A 21,765-nucleotide genomic window follows, 5' to 3' on the forward strand; every position below is an offset into this window, starting at 1 on the left:
CGAACCACTTGGGGAGACCTATGGCAGAGGTGTTGGCTATCCAATAAACGGTTCCTGGGGCGGCGGTACCCAAAGCGGCCTCCCAAATTAAATTATGTTGCTTTATCTGTTTGTAATGTTATGCTTCTATATTATGGGCTCTCATTATAATTCTGCTGAAGTGTTACATATAATTATTATTGTGAAATTGATCTGCTGACAAAATGCTTTGGAAAATTAGCGGGTGTTTATAATAAAGAATTAAAAAATACAATTTGTTGACAATATCAAATACGACAGGGAATCAAAAAGAAAGGGAAGGAGACGGGAGGAGGAAGGGTGACAGTGAGCGTTACCTGCACAACGTTGGTCCTGTCGAGACAGTCGATACAGTTAACACGGAAGACCCCGTTCTGCCGACAGATGTATCCCTGCGGGTCCCGCCAGCAGTAGCCCATGTCGGCGATGATGTCAGAGAGGGAGTTTATCAAGATGGCCACGTTTTCAAAGTGCATGCCGCGGCTGGAAGGGAGAATGACACAGTGGATTAATTATGAAGAACTGGAGGAAAACAGCAGTAGACCGGAAAGAATGGGGATGTTTCCTGGAGAGCCAGGACACTTCAAGGATTGTAGCGCCAGACCTGAAAAATATACATAATCTTGAAATTTGTGTTATTTTATTTAACCCTTGGGACCCTCTAAGACCCAAACAGTCTCAAATGCCGTGCGCGCATTATACTCTCCTAAGACCATATTTTTCCCAGAACGACCGCACATTATTAATGCATATATCTCTCTTCCTCTCATCTAAAAATTAATTATTTCTTTTATGTCAGAAAGAGAACGAAATAGTGCTTGTTATTGTCTTTGAAAAAATGGAAGCTTGTAGAAGGTTCGATCCGTGCAAATCAACAACGTCTCAAGGGTTAACATATTTTCCAATAACATGATGTTGTGTTTTCTCCTTAGTAGCGTTTATTTATTTATTTAAATTAAAAAGTGTGCAGTGTTTTCGACATGAAGTTAGCTGCGTCACATTTAATGATATTTGCATTATTAAAACTGTGAATTTTGCATTGTCTATGTCTTTCTCAGGCATCCCCGACTTCTTCTGCCATTCACGTCATGTATTCTTTCTTCTTTCTTGGTTCATTCACTCTACATTTTTTTTTTTTTTATAGTGAATACCTCACAAGAGTCCCAACTGCTCCCATCTGGAGCCAGTGAGACTATGGCATCCCCAATTGGGGGATGTTGTGAGGCTGAAGGTAAGTGGGGAAGGGAAAGAGGAAGGTGGGGAAGTACCTGGCTATTCAGATCTAGTCACTAAACACGGCTAAAGCCATTTGGAGCAACGTTTCAATTCTGAATGGTGGTCTTACACCAGGGCGATACTGGTAGTATCTTCCACTCTGGAACGTGCCGCAAATATACTATATATTATTTTAATTAATTAATTGTGAAATAGCACAAATTAATCAAATAAAATTTATTTGCGCACGCCGGGTTCGAACCCGCGACCTTCGGAATGGCAGTCCAATGCGTTACCACTGGACTATGCCGGCCGTCAATGATCTAAGTGTTCCTTTTTTAATCTTAATCATGGACTTAAGTATATGATATTACAATTTTAGTGTTATAATTTAAAAGTTATCACTACATACTCTTTTTTTTATTTTTTCATCATGTGAACAACTAACTCTGTAACTTGATCATGTAAATATTTTCAAGTATAATTTTCAATAACTTTGTAATGTACACATGTAATTTCAATATGTATGTTTCCTCGTCTCCACACAAACATTGCTTAAAAGAGAAGTATGGTATTGCAATTTGAAACATGAATCTACATATATGATTTGAGATTTTCACAACCAAAATTATTACCTAACTTTAGCCAACGTTTCAGACAGCATTACAGCGTCCATCATCAGGGCAGATGCGTGAAACGTTGCTTATAGAAGGAGGTAGCTCAACACGGAATAATACCCCAAAAATAAATCACTAAAAAGAATGTGCATATTCAATTTCAATAATAAAATATACTAGATTCAGTTCATGTTAAGAATCAAAATAATGGAAAAGTATAATAATAATAATAATGATTGGATTATTTGTATAGCGCCGTTTTCGTGAGAAAATCACCTCAAAGGCTATAACATTTTCCCAGTAACAATACTTAGATCAATATATTTTGCACTGTGTCAATCCATTGCCACTTATGGAATATTAACTTGGGGAAGCGCTACAAACACAACAATTGACCCAATTCAAAAAGTTCAGAAGGCAATGATAAAACTCATACTGCAAGTACCATTCTACACACTCAACCAAAATCTTCAAAACACTAGACGTCATGTCAATAAGACAACTTTACGCCAAAACTGCTCTCCTACACCTCATCCATAATAATCTTCATATTACAAATCAAGCACAAGCCATAATAAAAACCAGGTCCTCAACAAATAAAACACTGAACATTCCGATAACACACACCACACACGGACAAAGACACTTTCAATACTACGCAACCAAACTTTTTAACAGTATGCCCATTACTTTGAAACAATTATTGACTACAAACACATCTACAAATTTTCTCAAAAAACATATCGTAGCCTGGATAAAAAATCAAGATATTCACTTTATTCAAAAGATTATAATTCCAAACCAAACATAACCAAAATATAATAAGTAAAATTAAATATTATACACGTTCTTCAAGAATTATCCAAAAATACATACCTACACGCACATATAAATGTGTGTTTTCATGTTTCAATATATGTCTGTGAAAAAAAAAAAAAAAATAAATAACTTTCTACTACAACACATAAATACCTGTCACACTTAATCACAAACACGTTAACACCTCAGCACAGGTTCTCCTAGTGAGGTGTTCACGTAACATACAATATCACACACACACAGTTTTACCTATATCAACCTATGTTCTTCATTTTTTATACCTTTTTTCTGTACTTTTTTTCTCTGTACTACAATATAAACCACGCTGTAATAATTTGTAAAACGTGTATTCAAGAATAGACATAAATAAATAAATAAACTTATCACTTAGACTAACAGTAATTTACGAACAAAAGCAGAGCGAGTACGTTAAAGGGGATTTAAGACTAAACCGGCGGCTGAAACCGCTGGAGACAGCATAATTTGCTTATTATTTGCCAACGATCATTTTGCTTACAATCACTTTGCTTACGATGAATTACTTTTGGCTTATAACTAAGTTTCATAGCTAGAGACTTATAACTAGTGGCTTATGTATGTATGAATATGAATGAAGCAAGGAGTGTGTGCTGAGACACAGTTGTGTGGCAGTATCTGCCTATCTGCCGATTCCTGTGGGGAAACGACGTTCTGATTAAGTAATTAGTTATCATAAAAGGTGGAAATATGTGACAATCTTACCAATACTCGTGAAAATCAAACGTAGCGTACACGATATGGGGTGAATTGTAAGCGTAGATGTGATTGCTGAATGCGTCCCAGATGACCTTCTCCCTCCCGACCTGTTCCACCAGGTTCACTATGCACACGGGACCGTAGAGCTCCTTCTCGCTGTCCAGGTGTTTGTCAAATGCCAGCTGTGTCTCTTGTTCCCCTGGCAGATTACAAAAAAAAGCATTACATTACTGCGCCAATATTACGTTTGAATGACCTTATACAAAGAGGCAGTACTATTACCGTTACAAGTAAACTGACAAATAAATGTTTAAAAAAAACTATTGTAATAAGGAATCCTAGTCAATTTAGGTACTTACTTAAATAGCAGTATTTTTTCATATTTTTTAGATGTCGATTCCCAAGATAATTTTCAAAGTTTGCATTTTACAAAGCCCACCCTTGTGGGTTAGTGTAAAAAAAGATTGTGTGCAAAAGATAATATGTAAAAATATCGTAAATATCATTTGATCGTAAATTACCATTTGATTGTATTATTTGCTTACAATCATTTGCTTATTATTTGTCTACAATCATTTGAGAGTTACAATCATTTGATTACGATCATTTGATTACGATCATTTCATTACGATCATTTCATTACGATCATTTCATTATGATCATTTCATTACGATCATTTCATTACGATCATTTCATTACGATCATTTGATTATGATCATTTGATTACGATCATTTGATTACGATCATTTGATTACGATCATTTGATTACGATCATTTTATTACGATCATTTGATTACGATCATTTGATTACGATCATTTGAATACGATCATTTGATTACAATCATTTGATTACGATCATTTGATTACGATCTTTAAGCCCATATTAACTGTGGGCCTTCTCTGTACCCTCGCCTATACATACATACATCTTTTTTGCCTTGTCCTTGTCTATATTGTACCTTTGTATAGTATAGGCGGAGGCCTGTACTTGTGTCCTGGCTGACTCCAGTACAGCGGGGCCGATCCGCGAACCTGCACAAAGGATACCCGGTGCGTCTGATGCAGCAGGCACTGCTCAGTCTCCACGTAATTCGCCACGTGGCCATCCTCGTCTATTCCGCGCCGCTTGTATCTGGGGAAATATTATGGCATTAGGACGTATCGGTAACTAGGAAACTACGGGGAAAATACTGTGTCATTTCAGTTGTGTGAGTAGGCAAGTTAAGTGACTAACGAATTTCGGCAATAGGGTATTTTGTTAACTAAGTTATATGACTAAGAAATTACTTCGGCATACGGTATTTTGTTAACACACTTCATGCGGGTGAAAACAAGGGTCCCATTCAAGAAAACGGATTTGGTTTTAAACAGCTATATCTTTGAAAATAATACATGATTTGAATAATAAAGTACACCACACCCCAACTATAATATTATTGTCTGAAATAAAAGCCTACTTTTGTAATACAACTCCATAAACTGAAGTTAAAGTCAGTGTTGGGCCACTGAAACTTCTGCATCTCCGGTATGATAAGTGTGATTCTTCTACACAAAAGACAAGAATTTGAAGATGGGGAAGACTTTGTTCGCATTATTAAATACATATACATGAAGTTGGGACGCTTAACCTCTCAGACATAGAATTTTATTTATTATGTGTCCCTTTGAGAACTGTCAGAATGTGATAATTTTTGTGTTATTTACGAGTTTTACTAAAATCTTCATAACTCACGTTTTGGGAAACGTAGCCTCATTCTAAAAAATGTTTTGGAAAGATTATGAAATCCACTATTGCATTGTGTTGTTATACGTAAATATTTGCGTTTCTAAATATACATTTTATGAAAACGTCAAAAATATATAAAAATCGCTTACCATTATTTCAAAGCCTCGAAAAATGTACTTTTTTCTGAGTAGCATAAAGGAATAACACTTTATATATTGAAGAAATATATTTAAAAACTATAAGTCACCTCAAAATATTAACCGTCCAAACTAAAATATTTTTAATAAATTATTTAGAAACGCAATAAATTATGAACGAACAAGATGACAGATTCAATCGGCTTAGATAATGCACTTCTACGTTCCATAGATATTCTTGAATACAGACGCGTAGCGTTATTCATTATCGATACTCTGTTTTTTAAATCATGGCAATCCGTATACTAGTGATGGAAATAAATCGATTTTTGTAAAATCTCGCGCATTTACGTGAAAAGACGTTCTAATGTCTTGACCGCTATTATCATATTTACGTCTTTTGACGTTCTAATTTTCTGAGTGGTTAAAAGAGATTGTTATAAAATTATTAGACGGCAATCCTTTTTCTGCATTCAGGTACGATCAGCGTAAAAGTTAAAACTACCCTTCTCGCCGCAAGTGTGTTAACTAGGCAAGTTAAGTGACTAAGAAATTACTTTGGCAATAGGGTATTTTGTTAACTAGCGAAGTTATGTGACTAGAAAATTACTTGGTACCCCGCCACGCGTTACTGTGGCTCAGTGCGTCTGTGCAGAGCAATAGAGAAAAAATAGCGCCTGTTACTTTTACATACAACAGATGGTGCTGTTTTACGAAAAAAAGCATGTTTTTACCTGTCACATTTGACATCTATAGGTATTTTTTTTTTTTTTATAGTGAATACCTCACAAGAGTCTCAACTGCTCCCGTCTGGAGCCAGTGAGACTATGGCATCCCCAATTGGGGGATGTTGTGAGGCTGAAGGTAAGTGGGGAAGGGAAAGAGGAAGGTGGGGAAGTACCTGTCTATTCAGATCTAGTCACTAAACACGGCTAAAGCCATTTGGAGCAATGTTTCAATTCTGAATGGCGGTCTTACACCAGGGCGATACTGGTAGTATCTTCCACTCTGGAACGTGCCGCAAATATACTATATATTATTTTAATTAATTAATTGTGAAATAACACAAATTAATCAAATAAAATTTATTTGAGCACGCGGTGTTGAACCCGCGACCTTCGGAATGGCAGTCCAATGCGTTACCACTGGACTATGCCGGCCGTGCAGGTATATAAAAACACAAGCGTATTTGAATGCAACATTGAATTGAACTTTCGGAGATTTAAGATTTTGAACAAACGAACATTTAGTCTTTATATAGATATATAGATAGATTAGGGTATTTTGGTAACTAGGAGAGTTCTATGATTGGGGAAAATGTATGAGGATTTTATTAAATACCTGGTTCCGGCCCTGTATCTGGATCTCCTTGAGATGAGGCTTAACGTGAACAGCTCCCTATGGTCCTGAGGGTTCCCTCTCAGAGACTCTGTGTTCAGGTGTCGGGAGCACTCCATAGCGTCCACTTCGCACCGGCGTACCTTCACGTGGCCCTGAATTATGGGCACTATCCACGGGTCGCACTGGGGACTCTGTAATATAATGTAACGGGATAACGCAGCTTTTACATTTATTCAGAAATTAATTACAATTCTAGTTCATACAGCTGTACACGTTCTTTGTGTGCAATATGCAACAGCAAAACTGTTGAATGCTTCAGTTCTGGTGTCCTGAAATCTACTGAAGGTTGATGCAGGTTTTAGGTTGATTAAAAAATGAGAAATAATTAATGTGACTGTTACTTTTTATATCAAATCAAAATAGTTGTTAATATAACTGATATGTTTCTGGATTATATGTACACAAACAGGAATATATATTTTTTTAATTATGTGGAATAAGGATTAAATTTGCAAGAAAAAGGTGGAAAATTGTAACTGACGTTTTGATCGTAATCAAATGATCATTAACTAAAAGATCTATGTAAAAATATTGGAATTATCATGTAATAGTATTATTCGCTTAAAATCATTTGCTTATTATTTGCCAACGATCATTCTGCTTAAAATAATTTTTTTACGATTTTTTTTGCTTACAATCATTTTTCTTATTATTTGCCAACCATCGTTTTGCTTACAATCATTTGCCAATGATCATTTTGCTTACAATCATTTTGCTTATGATCATTTTGCTTATGATCATTTTGCTTATAATCATTTTGCTTACTATCATTTTGCTTACAATCATTTGCTTATTATTTGCCAACAATCATTTTGCTTACAATCATATTGCTTACTATCATTTGCTAAAACTATGGAAAACATCGTACAGGAAATAGCTAAATGGCTTCCAAACTTGTGCAGTTCTACAGAGTTTTTATATAATATTTTGCTTATGTATTAAATGTTAAAAAAAAAATTAAATCAGCAGAACCTGGAGACGAGCTGCCATAGCAGCTTTGCATGATTACTGTTAAAATTATGGTAATATCTATGTTTTGTAATAAAAAATAAATATAAAAATACTACTTTTTTTAAAATTGTATTATTAACATTTAACTCACATAAAATCATATATACATTCCAGATTAAAAGATATTCTCAGTATCCACAGTCTGCATTTGGGACTCTTGTGCGAAATTTACTAAAAAAAAATTCTAATACCAAATTAAAGTTCAAAAATAAAGTTCTCATAAATTCAATATGTACCGAAGTATTGATTTTTGAACCTACACATGTTGCGTATCACGTATATTAATTAGAGCAAAAATCCAATAAGCTATTGATAGAAATACCTTTCAATCAAAGGGTTTATTTTCATCTGGGCTAACTCGTGCTGGTCAGAAATAACATCAATTGAATTTATATTTATGAAAATTGACTAAATCCTGTTCGAGGTATTCTTACTTTTTCGTGTCGTCTACATTTACATCAAAATTTACGTTTTCTTATCAGGCAAATAACAACTAAAACATTTCTATAAATGATTACTGTAGCGCCCGGTATTTTCTCCGACGCACGGATCCGAATACTTTCTCCCTCACACGCATAGCGCCGATTCGCTCGACAACTATCGCCTCGCTGCCTGGCCAAAAGGACACCCCATTGGCCCAAGCTTCCCACCCTTCGTCGCCAACCGGCCGCTGCAGGCCCCACCTGGCGCTAAGAGGTATATAAAGGCGTGGTGACCTATATCAAATCAGTGTAGCCGGACTCCCGGTAGAACTAATCGAAACTAAATCGGCTGCGTTCCGTCGCCTCCAGTCCACTGTCCTTCCCGCCCTTTTTCTTCATCTCTTTGTTCTTCCTTGGTTTTTTCCTTGTCCTCTGAAGTCGGGGACGCCCGAGGAAGACATGGCACGATCAAGTGAATCAGATACTCGAGTCGGGCCATGTCAAGAGTCAGAATAATAGAAGAGTATGTATGAGACGATGTATGAATGTGAATGAGGCAAGGAGTGTGTGCCAAGACCGAGTTGTTTGGCGGTCCGTCCTCTCTGCCTACCCCTGCGGGGAAACGGCGTGATGGTTAGTTAGTTAGTTAGTCTTCCACGCAGTCTGTCCACCTCTCCCTGGTCTGCTTTAGGGTCACTTCCACTGGGGGTTTTTTAAAACTATTTTATGTCATTATAACCAGAGTTTTATGTCATTACTACCAGAGTGATTGGACGATCTAAAGCTGAGCAACTGGACTTCATACAGCGGACCGAACAGCATACTAGTGGTCAGTGCTAAGTTAACAAACCAGTACCAAGTTGAGAGAACTCTCTGGGTCCTCCTTGGGAATTGAAGTAACCGTGCCCTAGTGGTCATTACTTGCCGTGCATCTTTTACCCAACTAAGAGACCGCGTGTCCTACGCTGGAGTGTTAACCTAAATAAGTGTTTAGTGAGGACAATCGTTAACTTTCTTTTAAACTCTCAGTGATTCTATTTTGTTCTAAACTGTTCTGTACTCTTTACTAAAATTATAAATTGTCAACCCTACATAAGTTAAATAAAATTGACATTGTGAAAATCGACTATTTACTTATATTAACACCCGCCACATTACTTATTTTTTATTTAACCCCTCCCGCTCGCTCGTACGTGTTGACTCCTTTTAAGTGGTTTTCCTCGCTAAGAGATTGCTGAAAAGTGTTCAACATACGTGTTTCACGTAGTGCTTACCTTCTCAAGTCGCAAAACGTACATAGTTTTTATCGTTTAGCCGCAATTTGCAATTGTTACAATGTTTTTAACTGATAAAATTTAGAAAGTTAACCGGTCAGCAACGTAAGCAGATATACACGATAAAATAACGATAGCAGTCAAGTACAATAAGCGTGTTTACACGTCAACGCGTGTGTTTCCACAAAAATCGTCATAACTCCGTTATTCTTCTAGTGACATCCCTAAAACAAAAAGTAGAATATTCGTATTGAATGAAGCTTCACATCTCTATTCAAAGTTATCCATAGAAACCCGTAAAAAGACCTACTCAGTGGAAGCAAATTTTACCCGCCAAATCGTAAAACGACGCCAAGAAAGCCGTTTGACGTGCCGACCCGCCTCGCAAGTTTAATTATTTTTTTTAAAATATATTTTGTATGAAATGGTCAAAAAGTGAAGTGACAGAATTGTTTATTGTACATTTGTACGATGAAATAAGTGTTTTTTTTTTACATTATCCGTGATTTTAGTATCGTTTTTACATAAAACATTACAGGTGAGTCATTTTTACAATTTTTTCATGTTTCCATTCTAAATTTAAATATTTACAAATGTTAATATTTATTTATGATACAACAATTTGAAAGCCTATTTTGTAACCTTTCTAAAACAGTTTTTACTATTCGGCTCCGTTCAGTAATGTTTCATTTATAGAGCTTTGATTGTGAGGCGGTAATAACACAACGTTTTCGTGAAATTGACATTTCGGTAAAGACATCTTAGCTTCAAGTTCGCGAAAAGTCGGAGGGGTTAAGCTAACAAACAAAGAAACTCCCAATGCAGTTGGATTGTACACGGCACCTCAAGTGTCGAGTGTCATTAGTTCCGAGATTTATGGAATAAACAGATTAGTCATATTTTGTTTCGGTTTGAGATTTTCCGTGTTTTGCTGTGATTTGGCATGTTGTGCGACCTCCTTCTTTTGCCAACATTTCGGACAGCATAACAGTGTCCATCATCAGTGCAGATTTGTATCTGCCCTGATGATGTTGTATGATGATATTGTTTACTAAACGTATTTCATCACCTTTCAAAACAGCTTTTAGTTTTCAGGTACATTTAGATATATAAAATTTTATTGCAAAGCAAAATAGAGGAGTTAATAATGTAACTCACCCCCATATCTAAAATATCCCGCAGCATGTGTTTGTTCCAGAAGAAGCGGTCATCGGCGTTCTTCCAGCGGGTGGTTTGGGGCCCGAACTGTCCCGCCCGCTGCAGTGAGCTGGTTACGTCTGCCGTCTTGCAGAAGTAGAAGCTCTCCGTGTCGTCGAAGATCTTGTGCAGCTCGTCCGAGATGCGCTTCTCCAGGCGGTCGCGCTCTTTGGTGTCGCGAGCCTTGCTCACTGTGTGCTTCACCTGGGGAATTAAATACGCCATATTATAAGCGCAACGGAATGCTATAAGAGTTTAATACAACAACGGTTATAGGTTATATATTGTTTCGGTTACCGAGGTGAATTGTTTGCATCAGGTGGAGTAAATTGTTTTTATGCAACAATGACGCATAAAATGGACAACTCCCGTTGCAAGCAATTAAACTCCCGAAATGCTCTGATAAAAGTTGCAATTGACAATGACATATTCCCTGGCACTGTATAATATTTTTTTACAATACAATGGATTATATTATATTTATATTAGACGTGCTAGTCAGTTGCATTTTTGGGAAGGTATTTTATATTTTTTATATGTATTGTGTATCATGTTAATCGGCGAATGTGATATTAATAAACTATTATTAATCAAAAACTCTGCTTGTGAAACAAATAATTCACTCACACTTAACCCCACCAACTCTACTGAAATTACGCAAACTATCAAACAATTAAAGCCCTCCCATTCATGTAATCATGACAAAATATCCTCAAACATACTCAAAATTATTGAACCTTTTATAAATCAACCACTAGTACATATCATTAACCTCAGTCTCAATAAAGGCATATTTCCGAATAAACTCAAACTTGCTCTGGTTCAACCAATTTTTAAGGCTGGAACTCCAACTGATATTTCAAACTATAGACCTATCTCCATTTTATCATCACTGTCCAAAATTATAGAAAAAATTGTAAAAAAAAGACTTATCGACCATCTTACAAAATACAACATTCTCTCGCCAAACCAGCATGGGTTCAGAGAAGGGCTAAGCACAGACTCAGCTATTCTAGAATTAACATCACACATAACACAAGCCCTAGATAAAGGTGATAAATGTCTGGCAATATTTCTGGACTTGGCTAAGGCATTTGACACAGTCTCTCGTCCAATCCTTCTAGCTAAACTACAGAAAATCGGAATAAAGAATAAGGCATTTGAATGGTTCAAATCATACCTGACAGACAGAAAGCAATGTATTAAGCTACCATCACAAAAATCGTCTCAACCTACCAGAATTAATTTTGGTGTACCACAGGGCAGCATACTCGGTCCTATACTTTTTCTCATATACATTAATGACTTATGTAGATTACAAATTGATGGCAATATAATCACTTTTGCCGATGATACTGCCTTAGTAATAAAAAGTAAAACATGGGAAGAAAATTTTCATAGAGCAGAACTAATCTTGAAAATTACTAAACAATGGCTGGATAATAATTTACTCACATTAAATATAAGTAAAACAAAATACCTAACATTTAGCACAAATAATCCAAATCAACCCTCAATTAATCATGTACTAAAAATACATTCCTGTAGGGATATATCTAGCTGTCTATGCAACGCACTGGAACGAGTAGATTCAATTAGATACTTGGGCGTAATAATCGACAATAAACTTCGATGGGAAGATCATGTAATTAATGCCACGAGCCGTATAAGGAAACTGGCATATATTTTCAGAGCATTGCGAAATATACTAAACAAAAACACACTAAAAACAGTATACTTTTCCCTGTGTCAATCAATTTTATCGTACGGTATAATTGTCTGGGGAGGATGCTCTAAAACTGTACTAGATCTACTAATAAAAGCCCAAAAATTGATAATACGGACTATCTACAAAGCACATTATATACAACCCACGAAGGACTTATTTAAAGACTTTAAAGTTCTTAATATAAAATCCTTATATGTAAAAAATGTTACCTCTTATTTTAAATTCAAATTTACAAAAAAATATATATCCGATTCAAATTATAACACAAGATACTCGAACCAATACAACTATATTATTCCGGCAACAAAAACTTCAATGGCACAGTCCCAGTTTAACTTTCTTGCCCCTAAAATATTTAACAATTTATCAATTGAAATAAAGTCAATAACCAAATATCTCACTTTCAAAAAGGCGCTTGATGACTTCTTGATTAATGATTGTGACAGTGTTAATCACTTGTTTCTCATTCTCAGATAGTGAATAAACAACTATGTACAAGTAGGCATGTGTATGTGTGTGTATGTATGTATGCATACATATATATGTGTATGTATGTATGTATACATATATATTTGTATATCTTTGTATGAATATGTATGCATCTATAAATATGAATAAGTGTGTGTGTGGATGTATGCGTGTACACGCGTATTAACGCGCTCATACATGCATGTACACTTACACAACCAGAAAAGAGAGTTATGTATTTGATCTTTTCCTGCATAATAGCATGTCTTAGACTTCTAAATTTTTTATTTTTTTGTTTTTCTTTTATTTTTATTTCTTCTTTATTCTTTTTTTTCCTTTTTTTTTGTCTTCTGCTTTCTACTTTAACATTTTTATATTTTCTATTTCCATTATAATTCATTCTAATATAATCTTTCATACTTTAAACATGTATAAATATTTAATTCATATGTTAACACTAGACCTCACATACTAACTATATACCATTGGTCGCCACGAGACAGGCAGTCGCCTAGTGTGGTGATTGTATCACATGTAAGAAAATGTATTATTGTATTATCATGTATTCTATAAATAAATAAATAAATATTTGGGCTTGTCAACATCCGCGGACCCCGCTTATGCATGTATTATATGGGTCATTCCGCCGTTTCGTTCAAATCGCATGTTCTTGCAAAAAAGTCATATGAAAAATAATGTTTTTCAAGAAAGTTTTATTGGAAAATGTAGTTATTTAAAAAAGGAAAAAGTAGTATTTACCGGATTAGGCATTTGTTACTTAATAACTTTATGGTATACAAAAAACATGCTAAAATCTCATTACCTTCCCCGTGTAAATGAGGGACCGGTAAATTGATCAATAAATAAGAACATTTTACACTAGTAAAATCACTACATTCATTAATCGACCTGAATGTACAACTAATTTTGCATATTTATTGGTGTTTAATTTATTTTTAAAGTTACTGTATCATAGAAAGAATTGAGATTTTGTTTTTGTCCAGAAAAAATCGCTGTCGTCTTCCGCCAAAGCGGTAATTAAAATTGTGACCGTGTTTGTCACTGTTCGTCAGCTGTACTCCACCCCGCGCCTCCGTTACTAATCAGTGTACCGCTATATCTGGACGGGGGAGGACGTGCGTCGCTGAATAAAGAAATATCTGCGATCTCCGTGCTCGAAAACGACTTTGTCACCGACCAGGCATCATTACCTTCCAGCATTTTTTAAAGTAAGTACATGTTTTAAAAATTCGAATCATGAACCTATAAACTATAATTAGTCGGACTATTTTTTATTGAAACATAAAGATTTGTAATGTCATTATTAAGCGAGTTATTAAGGAAAGATTGTCAAAACCTCATTACCCTCCGTCTCATTACCTTCCGTATCGTAAAATTTTTTGCCGGATGGTAATTTAGAGGTGTGGAGGGTAATGATAAATTTGTAAGGGTTATTTTTACGTGCATCTGGGACCATGTTTGGGGGTTCATAAAAGTTAATATTATCAATAAAAGCAGTTTCTTGCGTTCTAGCGTCGGACAATTTCAGTTTTGGTGAAATACATATTTTCGTTTTATCTATTTACTGATATGGAAAAACAATCTGTTAAAATTTACCCTGCGAATTTTTATTTGAAAATCGATTTTTTTATTCAATGATATAATTATAATTATTCAAATGTAAACGAATAATATATTAAACAAATGGTTTAACTATTCCCCTACAGTCACAATTATTTTCATTACTTTAGTTGTCTATTAAAACAGATGAATTTTTACAAAATTTCAAGTTTCTAAACAAATCCAGATTTGAACAAAAATCTATATAAAGGGCATTATTAAGAGTCCAACGCAAATTTTTTGATTAAAAAACCATATCATTACTGTTAGATTTTAAATCATTTAGGGAAAAAAATATTAAACAAAGATATAAAAGTAGTGTAACAATTTTTGGGCTCTCCTGTAAAAGTAACGAAATTGAAATTATCCATATTTGTTATTCAACTTCTCACTTGATCCGATACTTATGATAATTTTTCTTTATTATTTGTTACAGGCTAAACACCATAATCCATAATGGCAAAGTTAAATAAAAAACTGAAAAAAGAAGAAAAGTTATCCAAGGACAGGCTGCGTTAGCAACAAAAATATGCTGAGATTAAAAACAATCCGGAACTGTACAGTCTTCAGAAAGCGAAAGAAAAAAAAAGATACTTAATGCGAAAAGCGCAAAAAAAGATTTGCAGCATTGAAGATATGAGTGAAAGAGCCCAGAGAGAGCAAAGACGAAGATGGCGAAAGAACTCTGTAAATTATTGGAAGAAAAAAGAGGAGCAGCGTAAAATAGAAACGATTACAGTAGAAAATATGCCTCCAATTCATGAAAATGTCAAGGAAGTACCCAATAATGTGCAAAATACTCTAGATCCTGACCCTCTCGCAGTCGAGAATGAACAACAAATCATTAAAAAAAATGTGCGTGGTCTAACGAATGTTAGAAAATTGAGGTATAGATCATTGAAAATCATTAAGACGTTACAGGACCAGATAAGCAAACTCAGGAACGAGAAAAGAAACGAACAAAAGAAATTGAAGGCGTTGCCTGATGCCCAATTTCATTGGGAAAATTATTGGAAAACATGAGTACACACTAGAGTACAAAGTAATTTTTTTGAAAAAAGCTCAAGGGAATTCCAAAAAATTTGTCTGGCCAACAATTAGTGACGACGATTTCATTTTGGAATCACAAATTCTTCAGCGCTTGCAAGATCCAGATGAGAATGAAAGAGGACAATTCACTTTCAAAAATTTGCCGAACTTTGATTTGAAATAGTTTTCCAGCAAAAACTTTCACAAGAATGATCTCAAGTTCCTTAAATATTATGTTCCTATTTAGATGTAAGACCTTTATCTTGTACTTATTAGTTACATATGTTGTGTTTGTTTTAAGTATCTCTGATTTTATTTTAAACTGCATTTCAATTGACTTCTGATTTTTTCTTATTTTTAATTATTATTTTTATTATTTCTATTTTTCAAATATTACAATGTTTGCTTAGGAATGTGAAAATTTTTATTTCTTGTGTACAAACCTACTTATAAAACGTAATTATAAAGAATTTGACTATTCCTTATAATTTCTGGGTAAGTAGTATAATAGGAAAATTTTAGTTGTGTTGGGTTTGATGTTCCAGCTGCCTTTTCTTAATTTGTATTTTGATATTTTTTTCCATTATTTTTTAACAATTCATAAATATATTGCAAAAGCATAAGTAAGCAGAACTGATTACGTATGAAAAAATGTATTTCTTGTCTCCAATGTTCAAAAGTCTGAATAAAGCATTTAGTTTTTCACTATAATAGGTTTTTCTTCTTTTTCCTAATCCGCTCACCACGTCAAATGATACTTAGCATGATTTGAAATCTATTTTATTATTCAATTTCTATTCAAATTTCATTATTCACAGACATTTTAAGAACCTTAAACATGTTCACTACCATCTATTAATATTTCATTACCAAACTTCATTACCATCCAACAGTTTTTCATTACCATCCAACAGTTTTTCATTACCATCCACACCTTCATTACCTTCCATCAATTTTCTTCGAATCCAAGTGTCGCACAAAGGTGCCCTTTTCACTTTTATACATCTGATAGGTACGGGAACCCATTTCTATAAAAATATATAGTAAAAAGGCAAAAAAAAAAAAATCCGCGGAAACAGGCAAATTTGAACGAAACGGCGGAATGACCCGTATGTTACTAGCTGTAAGATTGCATACATTTATTTATTGGATGATTTTTACAGTGCCGCTTTTGTGAGATATCACCTCAGGGGCGTAGAGTATTTGCTATGACTTTTTCCTGAAACATTTTATAAGAAAATAATAATAATAAACAACAGCCGGCAGGCAGTATGTACACAAGCGGCCAAGGGGAGCCCGAACGCTACAACAAATGATAAAAGAGATTCAACCAACGAGCGGCCGAATGATGCCTGAAATTTTTTTGTCTGCTGCGGTCCGGCCACTAAATAAACAAAAAGCGCCTCTCTGACCTTCCAAATTCTCTCATCGGATCTCGCTGGCTACGGACTTGCCCAAACTTGACCGACTTCAGAGAATTTTATTGCCTTCCTTTCAACTGGCTCTGATTTCCCCGACGGGAATTACAAAGGCGTGCAGCAGATCCCTACAATAATATATATATATAGATAATTTACTACTTTTTTCAAAGCAAACATTAACCTTTTGAACGCGTTAATTTGCTCCGTTTTATCTATACCCGTACGCGGTACATATTTTCAAATACCTATGCATGCAATTAAATGTCAAATTATAGCATTCTGGCATGATTTATTGAACTATATAGACAGAACAGATTATTCTCCACAATATGAAAACAAATCCTCGTGTGTCAACACTCTTAGATGTTTATAAAAACAAAAACATATAATTTCATACAAAGAGGTACCGTATCTTTTGAATGTGGTCCCGCCATTCACTCAGCGTCATAAATAAACCACTCTCGGTGTGTGTGTACTTAGGCCACTGTGTTTATAGACACAAGTGGGACACCATGATCACTTATCATTCTTAGTTATGAAAAGTTGTGAATGACAAACTAGTACTAACGCCATCCGTTGACAAAAATGTAAACTAAAGGACTAAAAGGCGCGAAGAGGCGCACTTGGTTATCGATCTTTTTTTATGAAATACAGTTTTATTTTTGAGAAATTCTTGTAGTTGTCAGCATCGTGATAGTTCTACAAATGTCCAAGTGAGCAAGAAATACATTTATGACGAAAGAGAGCGGAAATATCGGCCGTCAAAGTTGCCGTATCAACTGTTGATACAGCCGCGTGTGAGTATAGACTTTTTGCCGTAACAACAGTTGATACGGCCGCGTGCAAAGAGTTAAAGTCGCGTACTAAATCACGCCACAATCTGTCACATACAATATTGCACAACCTCTGATAAAAGTATTATTTTTATTGTTAATGTCAGCAGGCATGTACATATAAAGCTAGAGTTTTAAGTTATTGAATGTTTGCTTACCAAACACTGTAATATTTTTCTTTCGAGTGCATAAACATTATTTGTCTCTGCAAGCTTGATTTCTGATCATAATAATAATAAATTGCATTCACAGAACGAGAATGGTTTTTCTATAGTCAGTCTGTCGAAATTTTTGTTATATTTAACCTCTAGTGTGCCAAGAAATCCACCACAGATTTGCTAGCAACTCACCGCATTCGCCTCAACCTTATGGTACCTTTGAACATTAAAAAATGCTCCTATCACAAGAAAATAAAATTTATTCGCTTGGAGAGGAAATAACCTCACTATTATTACAGTGTGTCGTTTCGTCGTTAGTAAACATTGGTTTTTTATCTGTGAAAAAGTCACAAATTACGTGCCAAATGTCATAATTTTTCATTTTCTCGGAATATAAGTAGCTATCCTCTTGAAACTACATAGCATAGATGGATAAGATTTTTATAAATACATAATCACATTATCAGGTAAGACGCGGTACAAGTTATTACGAAAATAGTGTTAGCCGGCGCATGGGGGCCGCTCTGCATTTTAGCTGACACACTAACGGTTAAGGCGATGCCATATGTAGTAATGCAAAATCATGTGTTTTTAGTTTGAAAATTTGGTCGCCTAGAAATGTTTTAGATGCTTTAATTAAATACTGCGAATAGAATACATCTTGGCCTTTGAAATAATCGAGTATTTTTTAGATAAATCTTTTTACAAGCCCAGAAAAAAAATAATGTTAAGGCCTATGAAAACTGCTTTAAAGTTCAAAATCTCCTACTTACGAACCCATTTTCGGTTATAATTTTATTGTATAATGTAGAAAATTAAGTTATTTATAAAATGATCGAAAAAAAATTAAATATTTATGCCTGAACATCCACGAAATAAAATAAAAGGCACTTTTTGGCCATGATTTTTTCTCGCATAAATCAAAACAGGCGGATGGTGTTAAGCGGGAATTTAAACCTTATCGCCATCTACATAAGGTTTGTTATTGATAGCGGCTCAATTTAAAATATTACACGACGTAGTGCATCCCCTTAATGTGAAGAGTTATTTCTGGAGCAGATTCCCAATTTATGTATTGATCCATTTACGGGTGTTACTAATATCTATTCACACGAATACATCAAAGCCAATAATAAAATCAATGTACACGGACTATTTTCTGTATTTGTCCCAAGGGAAGGCATCACAGATAATCACATTTGGCATTGAGTGTGACACATTAAAAAATTATAACATATTATCATCAAATTGGGTCGAGTATCGCAGATTTTAGATTATTTTTTTATGTAATTTTGGGTGTGATTTTTATGAGTCATTTCAAATAAATCAATACATGACGGCCGGCATAGTCCAGTGGTAACGCATTGGACTGCCATTCCGAAGGTCGCGGGTTCGAACCCGGCGTGCGCAAATAAATTTTATTTGATTAATTTGTGTTATTTCACAATTAATTAATTAAAATAATATATAGTATATTTGCGGCACGTTCCAGAGTGGAAGATACTACCAGTATCGCCCTGGTGTAAGACCACCATTCAGAATTGAAACGTTGCTCCAAATGGCTTTAGCCATGTTTAGTGACTAGATCTGAATAGCCAGGTACTTCACCACCTTTCTCTTTCCCTTCCCCACTTACCTTCAGCCTCACAACATCCCCCAATTGGGGATGCCATAGTCTCACTGGCTCCAGACGGGAGCAGTTGGGACTCTTGTGAGGTATTCACTATAAAAAAAAAAATATTAAAAAAAAATACATAGTAAGTTCATCATAATGTGACTGATTTATATAGCACCGTTTTCATGAGAAATCACCTCAAGGGCGCAAGTTAAACCCTTAGACTAATTTGTTCGCCTCTGGGAACAACTCGTATAGGTCTAATAGAAATCGTTGAAAAATGAATATCTCCCTTACTAACATGGTGAAAAATCTGATTTAAACATTGTTAGAAAGAGAAAATATCACGCTTTATATTTACTCTATGCAGGTATTAATACCTTTCTTCTATGTTCTCTCTTTTATGTTTTTGTTGTATTGATGTGTATTACGTTAATTCATTTTATTCCTATATAATTTTTTAATATTATTTTGAAATATTATTATTACATTAATTATAACGCACTATTGTATATAATTGATTTATTCTAGTCTGACGGGCATAAACAAATCTAAAAGATAACCACAGAAAATTTAAATGTAAGCCAAAGATATCGACATAAATTTTAAAAAAAAAATTATGAAACTTGTGAACTTTTTAATTAATTATTTTTACAAGGAATGACAAAAAAGTGAGGTGGCAATAATGCTATTTGAAATAAGTTAGAAAAAATGTTAATTGAACCATTTAAAACTTTTTTTTTAAATTAAAAAATTACATGTTTCTAAATTTTTTAAGTTTACTAATGGTGTTAATTCAATAAATATTTAGTAAATTTCTGCTAGTCCCTATAATTTAAAATGTTTATTTTCGAAATGCAATGGATCCTGAGCCTAAATATCTTCTATATAAATAAAAATGTTAATTTTTGCTATTTATTTTTGGGGTGTTATGCCGTGTTGCGCTAACTCCTTCTTTCTTCTAACTCCTGATGATGGACACTGTAACATTGTCCGAAACGTTGGCTAAAGAAGGAGTTAGCGCAACACGGCATAACACCCCAAAAACAAATAACAAAAATACTTTTGGCCGTGAAAATCTTAAATCATATATTTTTTAAATGTAAATGTTTGTTTGTTCAAAATCTTAAATCATATATTTTTTAAATGTAAATGTTTGTTTGTTCAAAATCTTAAATCATATAATTTTTAAATGTAAATGTTTGTTTGTTCAAAATCTTAAATCATATATTTTTTAAATGTAAATGTTTGTTTGTTCAAAATCTTAAATCATATATTTTTTAAATGTAAATGTTTGTTTGTTCAAAATCTTAAATCATATATTTTTTAAATGTAAATGTTTGTTTGTTCAAATTCTTAAATCATATATTTTTTAAATGTAAATGTTTGTTTGTTCAAAATCTTAAATCATATATTTTTTAAATGTAAATGTTTGTTTGTTCAAAATCTTAAATCATATATTTTTTAAATGTAAATGTTTGTTTGTTCAAAATCTTAAATCTCCCAAAGTTCTTTACCGATTGCTTTGAAATTTCGACACAACTTTGCATTGAAATACGCGTATGTTTTTAAATAACTACATTATATAGAAGTCACCTGAGAGAGGTTAATCTTGCATTTTTTTATAAAAAAAGCACCATCTGTTGGATGTAAAAGCATCTACTATCTTTTCTCTATCTGCACAGAAAGACTGAGTCACAGCAACGCGTGGCGGGGTACAGATATTTTTTTTTATAAATACTTGAAGCTTCACAAATCCCACAATTATAATATGCTGTGATTTTTCACAGGTCTTAACTAGTATAATTAAAATCACAAGATAAAAAGATTGTACTGATAAAAAAAGACATTTAGTAACTTTTATGATAAAAGTGTCAATGTTAATTTAGCGATTTCTATGTAAATAATATAGATATGTATTTATGACCAAGTGTCAATATATAATCCAGTTAATTTATATATCAGCTTAATGATCTGACCAGCTTAAACCTGTGGTTATTACCGTGATAACATATGTATATTTAACAATGAACAGATATTACACATATATAATTATATATATAAATTCTGACTACCATAATACCTAGTACGGTAGTCGAAAAACATGTAAAAAAAAAAAAAAAAAACTATGTGCAAAAACTTATGTGAGACTTATGAATGAATGAGGCAAGGAGTGTGTGGTGTGACCGAATTGTTTGGTGGTCCGTCCTCTCTGCCTACCCCTGCGGGGAAACGGCGTGATGGTTAGTTAGTTCACTTGATCCCTCGGACACTTGATCCCTCGGATATTCTCTAGAACCTTTGATCCTTTAACTCTTTG

General features: G+C 34.2%; 1 protein-coding gene across 2 annotated transcripts in view; it reads right to left on the reverse strand.

The window, feature by feature from the left end:
• Positions 1 to 21,765, reverse strand: part of sp3 (phosphatidylinositide phosphatase spermathreecae) — a 56,194-nt gene that overhangs the window by 31,109 nt on the left and 3,320 nt on the right. For both annotated transcript variants that reach the window (XM_089646838.1, XM_089646839.1), the window contains exons 3-7: positions 10,534 to 10,776; positions 6,609 to 6,799; positions 4,364 to 4,536; positions 3,411 to 3,603; positions 336 to 501 (exon numbers count right to left, since the gene is read on the reverse strand). In XM_089646838.1, coding sequence (XP_089502964.1) covers positions 336 to 501; positions 3,411 to 3,603; positions 4,364 to 4,536; positions 6,609 to 6,799; positions 10,534 to 10,776 — 966 coding nt within the window. The remainder of the gene's footprint in view (positions 1 to 335; positions 502 to 3,410; positions 3,604 to 4,363; positions 4,537 to 6,608; positions 6,800 to 10,533; positions 10,777 to 21,765) is intronic.

Source organism: Hesperophylax consimilis, chromosome 25 (assembly GCF_061612785.1).
Source record: "Hesperophylax consimilis isolate HC1 chromosome 25, BYU_Hcon_1.0, whole genome shotgun sequence".
Taxonomy (NCBI): Eukaryota; Metazoa; Arthropoda; class Insecta; order Trichoptera; family Limnephilidae; genus Hesperophylax; species Hesperophylax consimilis.